Source organism: Dendrobates tinctorius, unplaced genomic scaffold (assembly GCF_039654945.1).
Source record: "Dendrobates tinctorius isolate UK_male_01 unplaced genomic scaffold, ASM3965494v1 ptg000015l, whole genome shotgun sequence".
Taxonomy (NCBI): Eukaryota; Metazoa; Chordata; class Amphibia; order Anura; family Dendrobatidae; genus Dendrobates; species Dendrobates tinctorius.
In genome coordinates, this window is record NW_027361683.1 from 53,711,734 (window position 1) to 53,737,112 (window position 25,379).

General features: G+C 42.5%; 1 protein-coding gene across 1 annotated transcript; it reads left to right on the forward strand.

Moving 5' to 3' along the window:
• The first annotated feature begins 324 nt into the window (after positions 1 to 324).
• Positions 325 to 25,379, forward strand: FABP3 (fatty acid binding protein 3). Its single transcript, XM_073564294.1, has 4 exons — positions 325 to 567; positions 14,113 to 14,285; positions 17,291 to 17,392; positions 22,227 to 25,379. The coding sequence occupies exons 1-4, from the start codon at positions 495 to 497 to the stop codon at positions 22,275 to 22,277; spliced, it is 399 nt and encodes a 132-aa protein (XP_073420395.1). The 5' UTR covers positions 325 to 494; the 3' UTR covers positions 22,278 to 25,379.

Consider the following 25,379-nt stretch of genomic DNA (forward strand, 5'->3'; position numbering starts at 1 on the left):
TACACGTTGAATGACGCTGCGCAGTACACCGCTTATCGTCATTGGAGCTATCAGATGCCCTTTAATCTGGTATCAATCACCTAGTCTGGGAATATATCTTCGAAGTTACATGCCTGGGGACCCCCTTAGACAGACTTATGTTGAATGATGCCCTGTGCCTGGTTCTGTTGTTACTTGTTCCATTGATAAAATGAAGAATAATACAACAGAAAAAAAATTAAGTAAAAATGTATTTAATTAAAAAAAAAATCCATCTATCCGCAGCACACATCAGTAGGCTCAGCTCTGTGTATGTTCCACAGGTGCCCATCGCCAGCCGAGTGATGCCGGGCTCACCCGCTGAGAAGCCCCGGTGCACCGACCGCCGCCGCCCGTGACCTCTCTCCTGATGCTATAGGAGGGCTGTCCGGAGCACGTGACCACTCTCCAAGCTATATATAGCACGGAGCCGCTGTGAGGGAATAATCTGCGGCTCTCAGACGCGATCAGGCACCATGGTGGACAAATTCGTAGGGACCTGGCTGCTGGTGGAGAGCAAGAATTTCGATGACTACATGAAAGGGCTTGGTGAGTAATAGAAAAAGATATCTGTTAACGCAAGTATTAAGGCACGCTACATAGCAATGCATACAGATATGGTGCAGTATATAGAGATGGATGGATGTGATTATATATGTATATGTGTTTGTAATTGTGGCAGAGATGTCTGACTGGCACATGAATGATGCAACGATGGCTGCACCATGGCGAGGGACTGCAGCACTGCAGATGGTGGCTGTGTTCTGACACCAGGCTCTCACAGGGGGATGGGGAAAGGGCCACTGCAGGAGAGGCAGCAGTGTCTGCCCGGGGAGGGGGCTGTGAGGGGGTGAGGCAGGGTGTGCAAGGTGCTGGTGAGGCAGGGTGCTGAGAGGGGGTGAGGTAGGGTGCTGGTGAGGGGGTGAGGCAGGGTGTTGTGAGGCAGGGTGGGCAGGGGGACAAAGTGTAAGGGGAGGTAATGATGAAAAGAGGATGATATGCAGAGTTGGGGTCTCTATGTAGCCCTCCAGCCTAGAGGGGGCACATAGCACTACACATTGTACAGCTGTATGATAAAGAAGGTGCCCCCGATGCATGCTATCTGGTGCAGTGATAAGGGTACTCCACGCTCTTCCCCACCTGCCAGACACCTACATCAGCCAATAATAATGATGGGCATGATGCAGACCCCATTAGTGATGGTGTGGATCTGTGATGACGTTAGAAAACAGCTAAACCATCTTGCTTTTAGAGCTGCATATCTGGCACACTGTACCAGTACAGCTCTATATGAGGGTACATATATGATAAGGATGGTCCCTTTCTAGTTGGCCATTTCTAAAGGCTTATCTGAGAAGTGTACCCCATCCATCGTTCCTTCAGTCCCCACCCATTATTCCCCACAGTCCCTACTCCCTATTCCCTACTGGACACAAGCTTTGGCAAAACTAATGTTTTTTTGGTCCTGCCAATAAAGCTTCATTGAATTCAATTGTAATGTCTGTGATGTCAGTAAGGCACGTATCAGCTCATTACCGTTCAGCACGTTCGATCCATATGTAATAAGCAGTGACCCCTGGCAGGCAGCTTGCTTTTCATGCTTCAGCGAGCTGCCATTACATTACTGTGACCTAAGGCTTACATCTGAGGACACATTAAAGTGGTTTCCGTGTATATACATATATATGTCCGCCCTCTTCTCTCACTATGTGAAGTCTATTTGCTTTACAATAGCAAACATGGACATTCCTGGAGGCATATGGTAATATTTATAAGGAAAACACAACCAAGAAGTACCCTCCACTGATGGGATATGGGCAGCGTAGGATTATTATACACATAGACAGTAGTAGGCAAAAAAAGTTGGATCCTACACCCGTTACTCCAATCAAGGAGCCTTTGTGATTATTTTTATAGAAATGCTCCAAAATCTAATAGTCCATTTTTATAGCCCTGGTCATCCTGCCCCAAACAGATCACTTACTGGCCATAAACCAACATGAAGCAGAGATCCAGAGAAGAGCAGAATATATTTATTAGTATTGACGTCAGATGGCACGGGGCATGACTGAGAACGCTTCCTTACCTCTACTCCTGGTTGGACCAGACCAGATACAATTTAAAAGGTCTACCTTTCCCCCAAAACAGCTCCAGGTTTGTCTATTAGACCTGTCTGCTGTTGAAGCTCCATCCCTTGCATCTGAGCTGCTATACCAGACAAAGTTCACTGGGAAGAGGGGCCGTGAACCTTTTTATCTGGTGTATGTTCTTAAATTTACAGGACCATTAAGGCTATGTGCACATGCTGCGGTTTTTGCTGCGGATCCGCTGCAGTAGTTCTGTAGACAGTGTACAGTAGCATGTAAATCTATGTGATTTGCAATCTGCTGTACACATGCTGCAGATTTTTAACTGCGGAAAAGCTGCGGTTTTGAATCCGCAGAAAGAAATGACATGTCACTTCTTTTCTGCGGATTCTGCTGCGGTTTACCATCTCCATTGTAGAGGGGGAAAACCGCAGGCCAATCCGCAGGTAAAACCGCAGGTCATTTTACCTGCGGTTCCGCAGATCCGGTACAAATCCGCAGCGTGTGCACATACCGTAAGTGTCGTGCTAAGAACATGACCAGAATAGGACAGCTGCCTGAGTATCTACCAGACATGGATGGTTTAGAAATGATCATAAAAGCACACATATGGGAACTTTAAGGCTATGTGCACACGTTGCGGATTTTCTGCAGCATTTTTGGACGCACGGAATTGCATCAAATCCGCAGTGTAGTACACCACCAATGTTAGCCAATGGGAAATGGAGATTTGTTGTGCACAGGCTGCGGAAAAATACGCGTGCGGATTTGCCGTGTTTTATTTTCCACAGCATGTTAATTCTTTTTGCGGATCTGCAGCGTTACTGCACCCATTGCTTACATTGAGTCATGCAAAACCGCAAGTGTACTGTAAAAAGATCTGCCATTGTGTGTGAGAAACGCTGCAGATCGGGAGGAGGAAGAGTGTGTGAGTGGAGACTGTTTGTGTGGACATCTGCATGGCTGTGTGTGGGTCTATATGTAGGCAGGCATCGTCCGATGGGACTACTAGTCCCATCTGTCTTTGCCTGATACAGTGACAGCTAGCCATTGATGGGACAGTAGTAGTCCCATCATCCGGCTACTTTATTCAGGTGTAGAAAAACCAACACACATACAGTACATACTCAGCATACAGCTAATCACCGACACCCCCGATCACCTGTAAAAAATAAATAAACCAATAGTATACTCCCTGTTCTGATGTAATCCATTTAATAATGAGTGTCCCACGACTATCTCCCATGGGCACAGCTCTCCAGGGGCCTCCGGTGATACAATGATGGCAGGTATCCTCCTGCAGTGTATCACTCCGCCGTCAGAGGTCAATGGAGTTCATGCTGTCACTTGCATCACTGCTGTGTGGGAAAATTTTCACGCAGCAATGCCATAAAGTGAGAGCATGAACTCCAGTGAACCCTCAGTGATAACACTGCAGGGGCCATTATCTCCCGTGTGTGTCACTGGAGGCCCTGTAGAGCAGTCACATCTATAGAGCTGTCACATCAGGGGTGATCATCGTGGGACACTCGTTATTAAATGGATTACATCGGAACAGGGTGTATACCGTTGGTTTATTTTATTTTTTTTTACAGGTGATCGAGCGTGTCTCAGGAATTAGGAGTACAGTAAAGAAGGGGAAACTGTGCTTAGTGTTTTATTTCATTAAAATACTTTATTTTGGCTGTGTGTTTATTTAACCCTTTCACAACTATAGGATTAGTAATGGATAGGTATCTTATTGACGCTCTCCATTACTAAGCCGGGCTTGATGTCCCCTTACAATACAAAGGTGATATCAACCCTACTAATATTACCCCATATGCCACCTTCTTGCCTCATCTATTACTGTTGGGCTGTTTATTGCCAGTTTAAAGAAAGTAAAGAACATTAGACTGTTATGATGAACCTATTGGTGTTATTTATCATGAAGTCTATGAACTGATCTGTTTTTTTAGGTTTAACCCTTTCACACCAGAGCCTGTTTTTGCCTTTGTGACTGTGCCAATTTTATTCAATTCTGACCAGTGTCACTTTATGAGGTAATAACTCTGGAACGCTTCAACGGATCCCAATGATTCTGGAAAAAAAAGGAAAATTGACGAAAACCTTGAAAATATAGCAAATTTCAAACTTTTAATTTTTATGCCATTAAATCAGAGTGTCATATCGCACAAAATAGTTAATAAATAACATTTCCCACACGTTTACTTTACATCAGCACAATTTTCAAAACATATAATTTTTTTTGGTAGGAAGTTGAAAGGGTTAAAAGTTGACCGGCAATTTCTCATTTTTACAACAAAATTTGCAAAACCATTTTTTTAGGAACTACCTCACACTTGAAGTGACTTTGAGGGATCTATATGACAGAAAATGCACAAAAATGACAACACTCTAAAAACCCGTGAAGATACTCAAAACCACATTCAAAAAGTCTATTAACCCTTGAGGTTCTTCACAGGAATTTTTGGAATGTGGAAGGAAAAAATAAACATTTACTGTCACAAAAATTTTCCTTTAGACCTAATTTTTTTTTTTTTTTTTAGTTTTGCAAGGGTAACAGGAGAAAATGGACCATACATTTTGTTGTGCAATGTCTCATGAGCATGGTGATACCCCATATGTGGGGGAAATCTACTGTTTGAGCGCACAGCAGGGCTCGGAAGGGAAGGCACAACAATTGACTTTTGGAATACAAAATTGGCTTGAATCAATAGCCGAAACCATGTCATGTTTGGAGAGCCCCTGATGTGCCTAAACAGTAGAAACCTCACACAAATAACCCTATTTTGGAAACTAGGCCCCTCAAGGACTTTATCTAGATGTGTGGTGAGCACCTTGAAACCTCAAGGGCTTGACAGAATTTTATAACGTTGAGCTGTGAAAATCAAAAAACACATTTTCCCAACAAATATTATTTCAGCCCCATTTTTTGAAAATTTTCACAATGGTAACAGGAAAAAAGGATGCCAAAATTTGTTGTGCAATTTTTCTGAAGTATGTTACCCCATACTTGTCGAAAAACGACTGCTTGGGTGCAAGGTAAGGCTGGAAAGAGAATGAGGGCTATTTTGGCTGTGATAGGTTGCGGACACCATGTCACATTTGATGTGCCCCTGACATGCCAAAACAGCAGAAACCCCCACAAGGTGATCCCATTTTGTAAACTATACCTCTCAAGGAATTGATCTAGTGAGTATGTTTAAACCTCAGGCGATTCACAAGCTTGTATAAAACTAGGCTGCGTAAATTAAATATTACTATTTTTTTTGTTTCCACTAAAATGTTGTTCTGACCCCAAGTTTGCAATCTTCAAAAGGGGTAATAGGAGAAAACGAACAGTACAATTTGTTATGCAATTTCTCCTGAGTAAATCAATACCTCATAATTGGTCGAAAACTACTTTTGAGGCACAGTGCAAAGCTCAAAAGGGAAGGAGCGCCATATTACAGTGCAGATTTTGCTCTATTGGTTTGAGGGTGCCATGTCACATTGGCAGAGCCCCTGAGGTGCCAGAACAGCAGAAACCCCCATAAGTGACGCCATTTTTATCACAAAAATTGTTTGAGCCCCAGATTTTACATTTTCACACTGGAAAATGGGTAAAAATGGTGCCAAAATGTGTTACACAATTTCTTCTGAATTTGGCAATACCCCATATGTGGCTGTACGGTGCTGATTAGCCAAACAGCGAGACTTGGGAAGGACGGAGCACTATTTAACTCTTGGAGAACAAATTAGTTTCCGGACTCTATATACAGAGCCCCTAAATGCCAGACAAGCAGAATCTGCAAACTGCTGCTGTAGTAACCAGTAGCAGTGTCCAGTATGTTATGCCCAGCCCGTGCTTCTGGATACATGCACCCATAAATTAGGTGGGCTCTCATCACTACAGAAATGCCAAACATGTGGATGATATACAGTGGTGGCCAAAAGTATTGGCACCCCTGCAATTCTGTCAAATAATACTCATTTTCTTCCTGAAAATGATTGCAAGCACAAATTTTTTGGTATTATCTACATTTATTTTGTCTTCAATGAAAAAACAAAAAAAGAATTGTCCTAAAGCCAAATTGGATATAATTCCACACCAAACATAAAAAAGGGGGTTGACAAAAGTATTGGCACTGTTTGAAAAATCATGTGATGCTTCTCTAATTTGTGTAATTAACAGCACCTGTAACTTACCTGTTGCACCTAACAGGTGTTGGCAATAACTAAATCACACTTGCAGCCAGTTGACATGGATTAAAGTTGACTCAACCTCTGTCCTGTGTCCTTGTGTGTACCACATTGAGCATGGAGAAAAGAAAGAAGACCAAAGAACTGTCTGAGGACTTGAGAAACCAAATTGTGAGGAAGCATGAGCAATCTCAAGGCTACAAGTCCATCTCCAAAGACCTGAATGTTCCTGTGTCTACCGTGCGCAGTGTCATCAAGAAGTTTAAAGCCCATGGCACTGTGGCTAACCTCCCTAGATGTGGATGGAAAAGAAAAATTGACGAGAGATTTCAATGCAAGATTGTGCGGATGGTGGATAAAGAACCTCGACTAACATCCAAACAAGTTCAAGCTGCCCTGCAGTCCGAGGGTACAACAGTGTGAACCCTTACTATCTGTTGGCATCTGAATGAAAAGGGACTGTATGGTAGGATACCCAGGAAGACCCCACTTCTTACCCCGAGACATAAAAAAGCCAGGCTGGAGTTTGCCAAAACTTGCCTGAGAGCCTAAAACGTTTTGGAAGAATGTTCTCTAGTCAGATGAGACAAAAGTAGAGCTTTTTGGGAAAAGGCATCAGCATAGAGTTTACAGGAAAAAAAACAGACATTCAAAGAAAAGAACACGGTCCCTACAGTCAAGCATGGCGGAGGTTCCCTGATGTTTTGGGGTTGCTTTGCTGCCTCTGGCACTGGACTGCTTGACCGTGTGCATGGCATTATGAAGTCTGAAGACTACCAACAAATTTTGCAGCATAATGTAGGGCCCAGTGTGAGAAAGCTGGGTCTCCCTCAGAGGTCATGGGTCTTCCAGCAGGACAATGATCCAAAACACACTTCAAAAAGCACTAGAAAATGGTTTGAGAGAAAGCACTGGAGACTTCTAAGGTGGCCAGCAATGAGTCCAGACCTGAATCCCATAGAACACCTGTGGAGAGATCTAAAAATGGCAGTTTGGAGAAGGCATCCTTCAAATATCAGGGACCTGGAGCAGTTTGCCGAAGAAGAATAGTTTAAAATTCCAGCAGAGCATTGTAAGAAACTCATTGATGGTTACCGGAAGCGGTTGGCAGTTATTTTGGCTAAAGGTTGTGCAACCAAGTATTAGGCTGAGGGTGCCAATACTTTTGTCTGGCCCATTTTTGGAGTTTTGTGTGAAATGTTCAATGATTTGATTTTTGCTTCATTCTCTTTTGTGTTTTTTCATTGCAAGCAAATTAAATGAAGATAATACCAAAGAATTTGTGATTGCAATCACTTTCAGGAAGAAAATGAGTATTATCTGACAGAATTGCAGGGGTGCCAATACTTTTGGCCACCACTGTATTTGGTTTAGGTCCACTGTTGGGCTCAGAAGGGAGGGGGGCGTTTGAGTTTGGAAGCGCAGAATTTCTTTTAGGTGGGTGAGTAGCCATAATGCTTTTCCAGAGCCTTTGTACTAGCAGTAACGTGAAAGCCCCCTATATTTCTGTTAGCAGATAACGGATCTGAGTGAGGACTTGCTGCTTTTGTGGATTGAGTCGAAGCTTTTATTGGGAACATTTTACATAACATTTGGGATCACAGTTATCCAGTTCTCTATGCTCAGCACTTACTTTGAGGTTTTCATCTAAATCTGAGTGACATTTAGATGAAACTCCCAAGGGATGCATTCACTATGCAAAACTGGCTGACTGCGCTTTTATGTATGACTAAAAAGACAGACACCACTGGATCACAGGTCTTATGGCATCCACAGTGTCTCCATTTGCCTCATTATAGGGAATATTCCGCCGGGAGTTCCGTCTGAATCATGTATTTCAGAGATTTACACAGAAACCCCGAAGTGAGTGTCCAGCGCAGTGCGCAGGATAAATGTGCTCTGAACCTTACTGTGATCTTTGGAAGGCAGAATGAAAAAATCCACAGCATGTGAAGTATTGGTTTTATTTATTTTCTACACCATTCCTCGTGCAATATAAGTGATTAGGTGACTTTATTCTTAAGGTCAGTGCAATTACAGCGATACCAGATTTACATCGGGTTTTTATGTTTAGCTGCTGTCACACACCAAAAGACGCTTTTTATTTTGAGAGCTATCATTTTTCCATATTTCGGCCAACAGTCATGCGAGGTCTTGTTTTTGCGGGTCAAGCTGATGTTTTTATTGGTACCATTTTTGGGCACATGACATTTTTTTGTTCGCTTTCTAGTCTGATTTTGGGAGACAGAATGATCAAACACCAGGAATTCAGGATTATTTTTTTTTTTTTTTTTTTTTTATACCTTTCCACATGTGGTAAAATTGATAAGGCAGCTTTATTCTTCGGGTCAGTACGATTACAGCAATACCACATTTATTTATTTTTTTGTCTCGCCACTTTTTCATAATAAAAACTATTTTATAGAAAAAATAATTGTTTTTCATTGCTTTATTCTGAGAGATATAACTATTTTATTTTTCCACTGTTGGAGCTGTATGGCAGCTTGTTTTTTTTTGTGGGACAAGATGACATTTTCATTGCTACCATTTTTATTTTGATTTGACTTTTTGATCTCGTTTTATTCTACTTTTTGTTTGGCGACATGATGAAAAAGCAAAGGTTTTGCTCCTTTTTTTTGTTTTTTTTACGGTGTGCACTGAAGGCGTTAACAAGTGTGACCGTTTTATAGGTTGTCTGTTCTGGATACGGCGATACCAAATATGTGTACTTTTTTGTATATATATATATATATACAGTGTGTATATATTTTTTTATAGTTTTAAAACTTTTTTCTTTTCTTTTTTACTTAGTCCCAGTATGGGACTTCAATTTTTACTTGTCTGATTAATGGTCTTATACAGTGCAATACACATGATTGCATTGTATGAGACCTGTCAGTGTTGCTCAGGTACATCGCTTGTTAGATGGCTGCTGGCTGAGTCTAACAAGCCACCATAGCTGGCAGACCTGGAGGTCATCACGTGACCTCCGACTGCCGGGACAACGCGGGATCCCCGTGATGTGATCAGATCTCATCACGGGGGGCGTCTGAGAGGTGAGTTTAGCAGGGGTCTCCTCCTGATATCTTCTAAATGCCATGATCGCAGCATCTAGAAGATAGCAAAGGGTTAACATCATTGGGACCTGATCTAATCAGGTCCCGATGATGTCACTTGTCAGAGCAGCCGCTCTGCACAAGAATCAAAGTGCTTGCAGGTCCCTGGGGGTCCTGAGTGCTGTGAGGCCACCCACTGTTCATAAACGTGGGCGCTGCACAGAGCCCAGCAAGCGCCGATGTTTATCTACCGTGGGCAGTCAGGAAATGGTTAAAACTGAATGACTTTGATCTAATGGGAACTAACCATGGGGGAGTATCCTGATGTGTAGTAGGAAGGGGTTGGTCTTCAGCGAGATAAAACAGTGGCCAGATGGCATTCCTAAGGGAGCAAATACTTCTGGCTATCCAGCCACTGCCTCCAGGATGTTGGGGGGGGGGGGGGGTTTCTACTGTTTAGTTTACATTAGGGAAAAACCTATGGTATGTAATATGACCAGTGTTAAGGTGTATGCTATGGCCTAGTATGGATAGGTAAGCCAGGTTCACTTTGTCTTTCCACTTTTCCCTCCCTTTCCCTCCCAAGGGCTTCTACAGTATTGCCACCCTACATTTTCAAAAGGGACATGGTCCAGTATGGCATATGACCATTGGTAGACATAGGTTATGCCATATACACATGGTCAAAATTGTTGGTACCCCTCGTTTAATGACAGAAAAACCCACAATTGTGGCAGAAATAACTTGAATCTGGCAAACGTAATAATATATAAAAAATCTATGAAAATGAACAAATGAAAGTCAGACATTGCTTTTCAACCATGCTTCCACAGGATTTTTAAAAAAATAAAACTCATGAAATAGGCCTGGACAGAAATGATGCTACCCTTAACTTAATATTTTGTTGCACAACCTTTTGAGGCAATCACTGCAATCAAACGATTCCTGTAACTGCCAATGTTACTTCTGCAGCTCTCAATAGGTATTTTGGCCCACTCCTCACGAGAAAATTGCTCCAGTTGTCTCATGAAAGCAGCTTCAGAATAGTCCAATGTTTTCCTCTTAGCCATTCTTGGGTGTTTTTAGCTGTGTGTTTTAGTTCATTATCCTGTTGCAAGACCCATGACCTGTGACTGAGATCAAGCTTCCTGACACTGGGCAGCACATTTCTGTCTAGAATCCCTTGATAGTCTTGAGATTTTATTATATCCTTCACAGAATCTAAACACCCTGGCTTGTCAACATGCAGTTTAGCAAATGGCAAATTCCAGTCTGGCTTTTTTTTTTTTTTTTTCTCTCAACAGTGTCCTCCTTGGTTGTCTCCCATGAAGTACACTTTGCTTCATACAACGATGGATGGTGCGATCTGACACTGATGTTCCTTGAGCTTGAAGTTCACCTTTAATCTGTTTAGAAGTTTTTCTGGGCTCTTTTGTTACCATTCGTATTATCCGTCTCTTTGATTTGTCATCAATTTTCCTCCTTCATCCACATCCAGGGAGGTTGGCTACAGTCCCATGGAGCTTAAATTTCTGAATAATATGTGCAACTGTAGTCACAGGAACATCAAGCTGCTTGGGGATGGTCTTATAACTGTTACCTTTAACATGTTTGTCTATAATTTTCTTTCTAATCTCCTGAGACAATTCTTTCCTTCACTTCCTCTGGTCCATGTTGAGTGTGATACTCACTGTGCAGTGTGGTGACATGATGTGTAGTCCTCTATACAGACCCACTCACTGATTCCAAGATTCTAGACACCTGTGATGCCAATTAGTGGACACACCTTGATTTAACATGTCCCTTTTGCCACATTACTTTCAGGGGTACCATCATTTCTGTCCAGGCCTATTTCATGAGTTTTACCTTTTTAAAAATTCTGTGGAAGCATGGCTGACAGCAATGTATGACTTTCTTTTGTTCATTTTCATAGATTTTTGATTCATTACTTTTGTCAGATTCAAGTTAGTTCTGTGAACATTGTGGGTTTTTCTGTCATTTAACGAGGGGTACCAACAATCTTGACCACATGTGTAGGTCAGGCGGACGACAGTCAGCTGTACAATGGTCAGACAGGCATTCTTTTGCTTCATTCATATATTAGGAGGTGTAAAGTTCTGTTTCATTACAAATTTTTGCCATAAACAAGTGTTTTTGTGGTTATTTAGTAAAACTAAGCTGGTGGGTCTACAGTCAGAGTCCTTGTTCAAGTCTAAGTCATAAACTTGTCCCAAGTGGCTTGATTTTAGTCTTGTTACAGATGTAAAATGCCCAAATGTCACCCCTATATGTGACAAAGTAATATTAATCTAGCAACTATCTACAGGAGATTATTGTCCAAGATCTTTATGCATTTTTGTATGATCGGATAAATAAGCTTATATTAACACATGGAACTCCTGCGGAGAGAAGGCATATTAATGTACAGTGGGGCAAAAAAGTATTTAGTCAGTCAGCAATAGTGCACGTTCCACCACTTAAAAAGATGAGAGGCGTCTGTAATTTACATCATAGGTAGACCTCAACTATGGGAGACAAACTGAGAAAAAAAAATCCAGAAAATCACATTGTCTGTTTTTTTTTCATTTTATTTGCATATTATGGTGGAAAATAAGTATTTGGTCAGAAACAAGCAATCAAGATTTCTGGCTCTCACAGACCTGTAACTTCTTCTTTAAGAGTCTCCTCTTTCCTCCACTCATTACCTGTAGTAATGGCACCTGTTTAAACTTGTTATTAGTATAAAAAGACACCTGTGCACACCCTCAAACAGTCTGACTCCAAACTCCACTATGGTGAAGACCAAAGAGCTGTCAAAGGACACCAGAAACAAAATTGTAGCCCTGCACCAGGCTGGGAAGACTGAATCTGCAATAGCCAACCAGCTTGGAGTGAAGAAATCAACTGTGGGAGCAATAATTAGAAAATGGAAGACATACAAGACCACCGATAATCTCCCTCGATCTGGTGCTCCACGCAAAATCCCACCCCGTGGGGTCAGAATGATCACAAGAACGGTGAGCAAAAATCCCAGAACCACGCGGGGGGACCTAGTGAATGAACTGCAGAGAGCTGGGACCAATGTAACAAGGCCTACCATAAGTAACACACTACGCCACCATGGACTCAGATCCTGCAGTGCCAGACGTGTCCCACTGCTTAAGCCTGTACATGTCCGGGCCCGTCTGAAGTTTGCTAGAGAGCATTTGGATGATCCAGAGGAGTTTTGGGAGAATGTCCTATGGTCTGATGAAACCAAACTGGAACTGTTTGGTAGAAACACAACTTGTCGTGTTTGGAGGAAAAAGAATACTGAGTTGCATCCATCAAACACCATACCTACTGTAAAGCATGGTGGTGGAAACATCATGCTTTGGGGCTGTTTCTCTGCAAAGGGGCCAGGACGACTGATCCGGGTACATGAAAGAATGAATGGGGCCATGTATCGTGAGATTTTGAGTGCAAACCTCCTTCCATCAGCAAGGGCATTGAAGATGAAACGTGGCTGGGTCTTTCAACATGACAATGATCCAAAGCACACCGCCAGGGCAACGAAGGAGTGGCTTCGTAAGAAGCATTTCAAGGTCCTGGAGTGGCCTAGCCAGTCTCCAGATCTCAACCCTATAGAAAACCTTTGGAGGGAGTTGAAAGTCCGTGTTGCCAAGCGAAAAGCCAAAAACATCACTGCTCTAGAGGAGATCTGCATGGAGGAATGGGCCAACATACCAACAACAGTGTGTGGCAACCTTGTGAAGACTTACAGAAAACATTTGACCTCTGTGATTGCCAACAAAGGATATATCACAAAGTATTGAGATGAAATTTTGTTTCTGACCAAATACTTATTTTCCACCATAATATGCAAATAAAATGAAAAAAAAAACAGACAAGGTGATTTTCTGGATTTTTTTTTTCTCAGTTTGTCTCCCATAGTTGAGGTCTACCTATGATGTAAATTACAGACGCCTCTCATCTTTTTAAGTGGTGGAACTTGCACTATTGCTGACTGACTAAATACTTTTTTGCCCCACTGTATGTACTACCAAGTCTTGGCTTTTCTTCAGTGTCGGTTGACAATTGTTCCATTGTTAGTGTCTGTCCAGAAGTTTGAGGAGGGAGGGAGAGCCGTACTAATGCACACAAGCTATGTGGGCATAAGGGTGACTGTTTCAGAGACGGCACAAAAAATGAATGGCTTGACTCTCACCCACTGCACAGCTGGCACACTAGAAGATTGCATGGCACCACATTATAGAGTACTACACAAACAAAGATTATGACTATTAGCTGCAGAAATTGGTCAGTGGATATAAAGACATTTCCCTCGTCAATCTAAATAGTTTACCTACTAATATTGTAACTAATATCAGGACTCTATGTGAACAATCTGGATTTAAGACTTTCATTTGACCTATCTCCTCGCCAAGAGCGTACAACACAGGCTTGCCAGAAGAATCACACGCACTATCTAAATGGCCAACGTTCCCCTCACTGACTGACCTTGGTGTGAAGGTTGTGTAAAGTCTGAAGCATTATGAAAGCTAGAATTAAAAGTGCAGGTGTATAGATGTGTTATGTTTACAGCCACGGGGAAGATGATATTTTTCATGTTTCCCTTCTTATGTCTACATATTGTAATTTTGAGCCATGCTTTAGTAAAATAGTAAATTAACAGTCTCTTTATCTTGAACACATTATCATTCCTTAAGCTTTGTGCTTTTGTACATACACATTTATTTATTTAATTTTGTGTCTCATTTTAAAAGGTGTTGGCTTTGCCACTCGACAAATTGCAAATGTTACCAAACCCACTACAATCATCAGCTACGATGGGGACGTCATTGTGCTGCACACACAGAGCACTTTCAAGAACACTGAGGTCAAGTTTAAACTGAATGAAGAATTTGATGAGACCACAGCGGATGATCGGAAGGTTAAGGTGAGACCTAGTTATTTTTGGCTCACATGTTGGCATCTGGGCCTTACCTGCAAAAGTACGTCTGCAGCCGACCACAAAAGTGGATAAAGTCAATTCCAAAATTGCATGTGTATCTATTTTTAGCATTTTACAGAAGACTTTACCTATGCTGCAGAATCAGATCTGTGAAGCAGCAGGAATCAATATAAGATTACCTGTACAGACTGCCTCCTCAGCTGCGCCCCACCAGGCTGAGCGGCACTTCATCATTGAGGCCACCTTACCATTTGGGAAGCACGGCTCACTGGGCCCTATTCTGCATTCTTAACATCGTGCTTTTTTAGCCTATGACTTGATTTATGGTATCCAGAGATTTGACACACATTTTACTATTTGCAGCATAAAGTAACATGCTACAGATTTTAGATCCATGGGATGGGTCCATTTATATTGGTGTTGATGAAGTTCTAACATTTGGGTGGGAAATCTGCTGTATAAATACATACCCTAATGAGGAAAGGAAATGCAGAGTGTTATCATTGGATAAACTGTAAAAAAGAATACAATCTAATAATGTAAATAATTCTTGCTAGTAACCTAATCATCAGAACGGACCATGTTTAATGTAGGTCCTGTTATTCAATTTATGGAGATGCTCAGTACAAATTTTTTTTTTTTTTTTAAAGAACAAGTACTCACCTTGAACCACTGATATTCTGCTGCCTGTGTCTCCCGACGTTTTCCTGGTTTCAGTCTCATTCAGCCTTTTCATTCAGTCCGTGCCAAAAGAGAGATTAGAATGTGCAGGCTGCAGACAGTCAGCGGCCCCTGATTGGCTGAATGTCATATTGCTTCCCCCACTGGAGGAGGAAGCCAAAGGAAGCACACAGGCAGCAGTGCTGCAGAATAATGGGTATCTGGTAAGTGAGGATACTGTGTGTTCCTTTTTGTCAATATACCCATGGACCTATTTTTAATATAAAAATGTACTGTAAAACTCTGTTAAGTGTCATTGGTGCTGATTTGGTTCAGAACAGGTACTGGGGAAAGAATTCTGCCCAGCTCCTCTGCCTGGTGGCATAAGCAGAATAGACACTTTTGGGATTTTCCATCAATGGTGTCTACAATCAGTTGACAGCATTGGGGAGGCCGGCTGAGGATATTGATGTATTGTATCTGCACTCCCAATTGCTCATGTTTGCAAAACAAGTGAATTGCCATGTAGGTTTATGTTAGAAAATCGCTGTAAAAATAGTCCCTCAATATGAGCAGATAGTATTATATAAGTATGTGCTCCTGTAATCTGTATTTCCAGCAATACTCATTTCTTTGGAAAATAGATAGATATCTATCAGCTACAAGCATAAGATTAAGTGTGTGCCACTACACCAGACCAGGTTATGGACGGATTTCTGCCAGGATAAATAAATATATATATTTGCCTTAAATTGTCTGTCATCCACTTCCATCTGGATGTCCGCCATTTTGGAACACCCAAGTGATGCCGCTCGGATCCAGGACGCAGCTGCGATCATGAGGCTATGAGAGGGGTGTAATGAGGGGGGGGTAATGAGTGATGCCGCCGCCGGACCCCCGCCAGGCCCCACTGCCTGACTACACACGCCGGATCCTGCCGCTGCCTGCCCACCCACCTCCATGCAGTCACAGCCAGCAGGAAAGACCACGGCTTGAGGCCTGGGCTGGAGATTGGGTGAGGCCGCAAAACTGTGACGACTCCTGGAGTGGACCCTCTGGGTCGTGGCACCAACCCTCCCAGGGCGAGCTGGCCTAGTGAGGACCACCCCCTATACAGAGAGTGTCAGGAGCCCCCAGGGGATGAGGTACCATGACAGCTGGCACCAGGCGGCCGGCTCACAGGAGACACGAGTGGTGTGTCAAAGAAGGTACAGGGTACTAGGGAAAACCCGGTGAGTACACGGGAGTGCGCTAGATACAGGATAGTGCAAAATGGGTACACGTGAGCACGTATGGCGTGCAACGACTAGCACGTCCGGGAGTGAGCAAAGCAGGACGCGTGCAAAGGAGCATGTCTGAGTACTGAGTTAGGCAGCAGGTGTGCCAGGAGGTGTAACTGAGCATAAGACTGAGCACAGGATCAGAGCGTGTTCCAGGAGGCACGACTGGGTAAAAGACAGAGTACAGGATCAGAGTGTGTGCCAGGAGGCACAATAGAGTACAAGACAGAGTACAGGACCTGAATACAGCGCACAGCCAGGCAGGGACACAGCAGACCCAGCCTGGAAGCACAACAATAATCAGGCACCTCCCATAGGGGAAGGTAGCCTAATATAGCACATGACCACTAAAGCTTCCGGGTCAAGTCCTCCTTTACCATAGAGAGGACGGACCTGGAAACTGAACTGACAGGAGCGCACAAGCGCATACATGACATGGAGTAGGTGGGAGCCAGGATACGAGAAGTGCGCACCCGACGGGACCCCCGGAGCGAGTGCGGCTCCAGAAGAAATTACATTGGGACCAAGTCCCGCCTCCCGGTGAGCGCGGCGTGACAAAAACACAGTCTTTCCTGCCAGCTGTGTAGCATCGGGCACACATCTAGTGTGTGTATGTATGTAGTGTGTGTGTGTATATATATAAATATATAGTGACATCTCAGGCTCTGGAAAGAAGTAGCTGGGTTTTCCTGAGGTTTAGAACGGAAACTATTTTGCAGGCATCTGTTATGTGGTGGGTGGAAATATTTGCCCGTTGGCTCTCAGATGTATCTGGATGTTAAATACCGTTGAACTCTACAAACTGTTTTGTTTTGGGATCCTCTGAAGTGGGCTTACTGGGACTTTTTTTTTTTTTTTTTTCTTTTCAGGGTATTGTCTTGTATTATATTCGGCTTAAAAAATAAAGGGAACACTGTTTGTGTTCCCTTTATTTCTTTGAGCAGTATATATTCACCTATACAAAATTCAGACATACAGGAAGTTTTAGCCCAGCAAAGTGCATGGCAGTGGCAATACCCTTCATCTTATATGTAAACATTGTCTTTTCAGTCCTTGGTAACCTTGGAGGATGGGAAGCTAAAGCATATGCAGAAATGGGACGGGAAGGAGACCATACTCCTAAGAGAAGTCAATGGCAACAAGCTTTTATTGGTAAGTGCATACATGATATTTATGAAATATACAGACATTACACTTTTTCCAGCATTTTAGAGTCCCAATTTTGTTTTACAGTCTTTTTTCATAATTTGTAAAAAAAAAAAATAAATAAATCTATCAAACAAGTAAAATACAATATTTAAATAGGTACATGAGATATCATAATGATCATGGTATATGCCTATCTGAGACAACAGTAAATGACTAGGTGCCTTTTTTTGGAGGGGAGGGTCAGTAAACTATAATAACCAGAAGAAAAACAAATGTGTCGATAGGAGAAAAGAGCACATTATATGGGATCTAGTGATGGACAAACATGCTCGGGTGTTCTCTGAGAATTTTGGGCGCACTCGGGTAATATGTTCAAGTCTCTGCATGTTTTGCGGCTATTATACAGCCGCAACAGATGTGGGATTCCCTAACAAACAGGCAATCCCTGCATATCTTGCAGTAGTCTAACAGCCATTAGTCATACAGCTGCAGGGACTCGAACATATTATCAGCAGGCTTGCTCATCACTAATGGAATCCTGTAAGGACTGGGCTTCTAACATGACTTAAGTGTGGGTGTAAGAAATTCATGGAGCTCAAATGTTTGTTACTGTGAGTGTCCACACATTTTCTCAAGAGGTTTGCATTTCTTTAAAACAGTGGCGGACACTAACAGCTTGGGGGGGGGCCCTCGTTTTATGGTTACAAAGCTACATAGATGAATAATCTATATCACATACATACATACATACATGTATATATCTTACATTGTCTCCTTTATTATGTATATTGCCATCTCATTACACAGTGCCCTCTCTTGTTATGTACAGCTCCATCCCTTACAAATCGGATTATATAGAGCCCTGTTTTTATTATATCTCTTGTTAGATATATAATGTAATGACGGCTGATGTACCACAGGAAAGCTTCTTTTCTGATGCAGGAGCTTATGGACTGGTAGTCTGGTCACTGGCTGCTCCATCAGCAGTCATTTTATATCTAAGAGGTGATTATGTAATAAAAAAGGGTGCTGTGACTAACAAGAATGCACTATGGAAGAGACAGTGCTGTACAGCAGAGGTAGCTATATAATAAGGGACAGCACCATATATAAATGGAGAGGATGGTACGTAATAAGGGTCAGTGTTACATATAATAAAAGAGGAAACTATAACTGAGGACAGCACTATACATAAGTGAGTACACTATATACAAAGGTACCATGCTATACATAATTGAGTACACTATATACTAAGGGACAGCACTATACATAATTGAGTACACTATAAACAAAGGGACTGTGCTATAAATAATAAGGCTACATTCCTGTATCCATGTGCAGTGTCGGTGTGCTGTGTGCTTTTACAGGCACATTGAGCATGTACTGTGCTGATCCTCAAAATCGGATCAGAACAAAACATTCTCAAATCCGTGATTTTCATGTATGTGTCAATGGACCTATAAAACTCAGTCTGTGTGCCAACCAATAAAAAAAAATCAGGAAGCACAATGACATTTCACACATATGAGAATGTAGAATAAGGGATATTACAGATAACATTATTACTCCAAGTCACACATAACAGATACAGAATAATATCTACATCCAGGCACTTACCGCTGAAGTCTCGTCTGATTAGAGCCGCTTTCTCCTGTTCCTCGTCCATCTGGTCAAACCTTCAAGTCAACATCTCCCAGCCACGACTCGTCTTGTCACAATGATCATCGCAGCCCTGAAAATAGCAAGGTCACATACATTGTGTACAGATATGTTCCCCACCATTAAAAATATAAAGTGATAAGCAGCGCTGTGCCCCCCATTAACTATGATCTCTGCCACCCAATAATATAAATTATTCAATCTGTGACTCTCCCCAATTACCTGTAAGGCTATATGCACATGGAAAATATGCAAGATTTTACAGTACAGGAAAAGTGAATGAGATCCTTGAAGTCTCATGGACACGTTTTTTATTTTTTCCTTGCAGATTTGCAGCAAATTCAAATCTGCATAATGTCAATTCTTGCAGCATATTTCACCCATACTAATGAGTGGTGTAAAATGCGTAAGCATGGCAAAAACTATAAATATAAACTATAAAAATAAATGTATTTGGCGCAGCGTCCTTCCTGCCAACACATTAGGATATGCAGCAGAATTTTCTCCTGCAAATCTTGAACGTGTACACATAACCTTAGTTTCTGTCCCGTGTTTCTCCCCCCCCCCATTCATTATAAGCCCTCTATAGCATCATAATGAATTTGGGGGTGGTAGAAGACATTATCAGGTACTAAGCATACATCCACCTTCCAATTTATTACAAGTCCCTGACAGTCTTTCCCCACCTTTCAGTTCATTATAAAATGTCCTATTCACCTTATCACCTCCTCTCTCCAATAAATTTTAAGTCCCCGATAGCATCGCAATGAATTGTGAGATGGGGGCGGACGCTATCAGGGGCGTAGCACCCTCCTCCACTACCCAATTCATTTTGCATTGATAGCTTATGTCCTTCTCCCCCTCCTCCTGTTCATAAGTCCATTATAAGTCCCCCTTACTCCCATCCGAATCCCCCACATCCATCATTGTCCTTGCCACCACCCCCATTATTGTCCTATCCATCGCCTCCATCATTGTCCTCTCCACCACCCCAATCATTGTTCTTCCCCACCACCTCCATCATTGCAATCTCCAACACCCCATTCTTCTCCCCACCACTCCCATCATTGCCCTCTCCACCACCACCTCCATTATTGTCCTCTCTAACACCACCTCCATTATTGTCCTCTCCAACACCACCTCCATTATTGTCCTCTCCAACACCACCTCCATTATTGTCCTCTCCAACACCACCTCCATTATTATCCTCTCCAACACCACCTCCATTATTTCCCTCTCCAACACCACCTTCATTATTTCCCTCTCCAACACCCCAATCATTGTTCTCCCCCACCACTGTCATCATCCATCACTGCTTTTTCCATCCCCTCCATCATTACCCATTCAGCCACCTCCATCATTGCCCTCTCCTCCACCTACACACACAACACCAATCACCTCCACACACAGACTTGGAGCATCACTCCCCTTCCTGCACACTACCTGGTAGCTGCAGCACACACACAGCACCACTCTCCTCTACACACACAAAGCACTGCTCACCTCTCGGCACTTTTCCCACAGCATCACAGTCGCCGGCAGCTTCCTCTCTCTAGCACAGCCACGCTCTGAATGATGACGACATCCAGCCGCGCAACTGTGACAGGAAGTGCGGGCAGGAAGCAGGACGGATCCTTGCAGCTCTGCTCCGCTGCCACAGAGATCACTCTCAGCCCGCCGCACATGAGGGCAGTCTGGCTAGGGGCCCCCCCAGGGCTGGAGAAACAGTCCACATTGCCCTCATTGTTAGCCCCATCCACCTCCAGGCCCTGGTGCACATGTGGTATGTCTGCCACTGATTTAAACACTGTCCTATCTTGGTGTGATATGGATTCTATTACCAAGTGTGTTGCATATGCACTGTATCTGTAGAGGCATAATGCACTACGCCCTGAGTCCACCTGAGCGACCTGGGCATCAGCACTTTATAGGCTGATTCTGAGTGTTCCCAGGAAGAAAAGCCCAATTCTCACCGGTTTATATAATCTTATTGGTTGTCAAATTTAGAAACAATATTTTGCAAAAGATGATGAAAGTAATGTTGTTAGGTGATAGACTTTAGAGATCCTTTAGATCTCCACCAGTAGGATGGCGGCACATTCAATGAGCCTAGGATAAACTGGATCTACGCAGAGAATAGGGAGGAACATTAATTTGCTGGAAGGCAGTGTCCGTTTTCAGCAGAACTTTACCTTTCAGCACATGACTGCTGTCCTTAACCTTGAATGAAGGTTGCTTTCATTTCCATGTGTCTGAAACAATTCCTCACGTGTTTACCCAGCTATCTTGTGCAAACCACTCTGTAATGCTTAACCCTTGTTGGGCAGAATGCACACTTATGTCTGCCTTGTGAGGAGGTAGCATTGAGCGCCCTCTATTGAATTACAGAGAAGTTTCATGGTTCAGATTACACTGGACTGTACAGCAGAGTGCAGGTTCATCTCAGTGCACATTGCATCTGAGCCTTCCATCAGCACATAAATCAGGAACCTTTTCCAATGCATTCCTTTCATAATATTCTTTTTATGGTGGAACTCTGTTGCTTTTTCCTATGCTGTTAAAAAAAAAAAAGGTACACTGACACATAGCACCCTGACAGAGCACACTCTTGTAGTCCATTGAGTAAGTAGAGCCCTATCAGTATATTGAGCTTTTTTCAGTGTATATACTCCAAATGTAGACTCAAAACATGATGTGAACAGGATCTGTTCTGCATAGGTAGGTTTACCCACAAGTACAGGAATTTCCCTATAAACTTCTATGGGGAAATTGGTTTGACAAAAATAACAATATTCTGTATGTCAGAATGTGAGACAGGTAATTCTACCAATGCTAAAATATGGCCTTACATCTACGAATGATGTACATTGCAATTCTTCATGACTAGAGATGAGCGAATCTGTTTGGATTCGGTTCCAAATACGATCGGCATCGAATATTGTTTTTGCAATATTCATCAAACACAGCCAAACGTCATTAGAGTCAATGAGAGTAGAAATTACCCAATATGTTCAGAACTGATCATAAGACATACATTCGGCACGAATAGTGATTGAATATGGCATGAATGTCAAAATCAGATTCGGTGACAAAATCCAAACCAATTCGCTCATCTCTATTCATGACTGATCGCATTATAGAACTGTACTAACAGCGGTGTTTTACTCTCTTGTAACAGACTCTTACCCTGGGAGAGATTGTCAGCACACGTCATTATGAAAAAGCCTAATACCAAGCACTCCAGTGTATCACCCTTGTTATGTTCAGTCTTATAACAGCCTCAGCCCAATCCTGTTTCCCCTCCGCACTGAATGGGTTACAACAGCAGTATTCCAAGCCTTTGTCTATGGACTTGCAAGGATTTTTTAATTGTGGTGCCAAACATTGCTTCTGCGTTTGGAAAGTCATGTAGAAAAATTCTTAAAGGAGTAGAAAAAAGCAGCATGCATACTTCCTAGTCTCATCAATTTACTCTGTTATTTATGGCTTGTCTCATCGTCTGACAGTTGCTTGATCTAAAAGGTATCTTGCTGAAAGTAAAGGCCCCGTTACACATAACGATGTCCCAGCAATCCCACCAACGATCTGACATGGATGGGATCGTTAGAACATCGTTAGACAGCCCCTCCAGCGATCAGGACCAGCAAGCAAGCTGGTTTCCAATGTAAATATCGGGTATCTAAGAGCCGCGCGGCTCTTGGATACCCGCTGTTTACATTGGAAACCAGCGTCGCGATGCGCACTGGCCAGCAGGAGACCAGCGATCATAAAACTGCCCAGGACGATAGTGCACTATCAGCGATACCCGGCGTGGGGGGGCTGGGGCGGTCGCTTATCCCCATCACACACAGCAATCTCACTGGCGATTTGGCAATTTGTCCATGTACATATCTGACTCGGGCACTTCTTTAGTTATAAGGCTATATGCACACATTGCGGATTTGTTGCATTTCCACAGCGTTTTTTCCGTGCAGAAATGCTTCAAAAAGTGATTACTTAAGCAATGTTAATCAATGGCATTCCTGTTGTGCACATGCTGTGGAAATTTTTGTCCTTATTTGCAGTGTTTTATTTTCCACAGCATGTCAATTCTCTTTGCGGATCTGAAATGTTTCTGCACCCATTGAGTCAGTCAAATCCACCGCAAAAGCACAAGTGTAAAAAGGTTTGCGGATTTGCTGCCAAAAACGCTGCAGAAAAGGAAATTGTCAGAAGGAAGAAGAGTGTGTGGGCGGGTGTCTATGGCTGTGTGCAGTAATGGTACTGTCTGTCACAGCGCTGTGGGATCATGTTGGCAGATGTCAGCGTGATTCCACAGCTGACTGTGACCCACAGCGGGACCTGTGGTAAAAAAGCAGGCGTGGGCCTATGAGACTACTGCTCACATCGGGCTATGTATGCTGTCGCTGATAGCAGTGACAGCAGGTGCCGCTGATGGGAGAATAGTCTCATCTGCCGGCGTCTGTGCTCACAGTTTAAAAAAAACATGTAAAATTACATACATAGTCACATAAATAAAAACCCATTATACTCTCCTCACACCAAATACCCAATGCCCTTGTCTCCTAGATACAATGTAAAATAATTAACCAACATATACTCACCTGTCCACCGTAGTCCAGACAATCCGAGCATCCCACAGCGATCTCATATGTAGAACAGTCACATCGGGAGATGTTACCACTCTACCGGGCCGCCAGCGATACACTTGGGGGAGTGATCACCTCCTATAAGTGTATCACTGAGCCGCCATGAGAGTTCATCGGAGTACAGCAGCTTATCAGCTCCGGTGCTCCCACTCATGGCACCGCTGCATGGGAAAGTTCTCACTCAGCAGTAGTGCTGTGAGAGCAATGGAGCTGATGAACTCTGGTGAACTCTCAGTGGCTCAGTGATACACTGACAGGAGGTAATCTCTCCCGCAGTGTATCTCCGGAGGCCAGGTAGAGCAGTCATATCTCCCGACAGTAAATGGACTGTGGCGGACAGGGAGTATTATATGTTGGTTTGTTGTTTTTTTTTTTGTAGCAGGACACGAGGGCGGAGGGATTGGGCGTTCAGTAAGTATGGTAAATTAAGATTCAATAAGTCCATGTGATTATATGAAATAAAGGAATTTATTCTCTGTGTCTTTATCATGTAACTATAGGATTAGTAATGGATAGCTGTCTTATATACGCCTCTCCATGTATTGTGTTTCTTTATGTACCGTTTTATTAATGAGGGTATCTGGCTGACACCTGTTCATTACCAAACCTCGGGCTTGGTTATATATATATATATATATATATATATATATATATATATATATATATTTCATTCACTTATATTTGTTTTCTGTGTGTAAACATTATATTTGAACATTGTATGTAATAATATATTGTGGTCCTCAATGGAGACGGAAAAAGAAGAGGTTGAACAAGGAAATGACATCACAATTTTTTTTTTTTTTTTAAATAATATATATTTAGCTTACAAAACCGCGTGGAACTTCAACTGCGTTTTCTGCCTGAGAGGCAGAAACCACGCAGAAATTTCCACAACGAACTCCGCAACGTGTGCACGTGGCCTAAGAATTACAAAGGGACATGATCCCCTTGCAATCATTGCAATCTGTTCACATGTTACTATTTCCTTGAGAATTTGCCAGACTGTGGACTAGACTCCACATTAATTGGTAATCACATTAGTTCTGATGTTAATAATGACTTAAATGAATTGCCTTGCTTCAGCCATACCGGAGATTTGGCGTAAACATAATGCTTATTTTATCCCTTTGAGATGTTAGTGCTTGTCCAGACAGTCCTCAAAGTGTATCTAAACAGCTGAAATAATACAATTTTTTTTCTCAGGAATCGGGTTTGTATTGTATTATCAATGCCAGTATGCATCTGCCATTTCACATCTACTACCCCTACTTGAGGTTTACCATATGTTGTGACATCTCTATGCGCAATTACTTGACACAATAGTCCTGTCATTCATATACTGGGTACCAGTAACTCTTTTTTTTTTGTTTGTTTTTTTTGAGAGATTTATGTAATAAATATAAGTATAAAGTTCCTGGTCTGCTGTACCTGTTCGATTAATTTGGATTTAAAACCTGTAGTTCAGAGTTTATAGCAATTATTACTACCATTCATGCCTGATAACCATTCCTATACCTCATTGTGAAGGAGGTAACAAGCACTGAACATAAATTGTGGTATTGTTTTCTAAAGAGCCTATGTGGGCTGATCTCCAGTTATATATTGATTCATTAATCAAAATTACACTTAACGTGTTTTTATACACCATTGACTCAAAATAAAAATGTTCTGTTTAAACATAA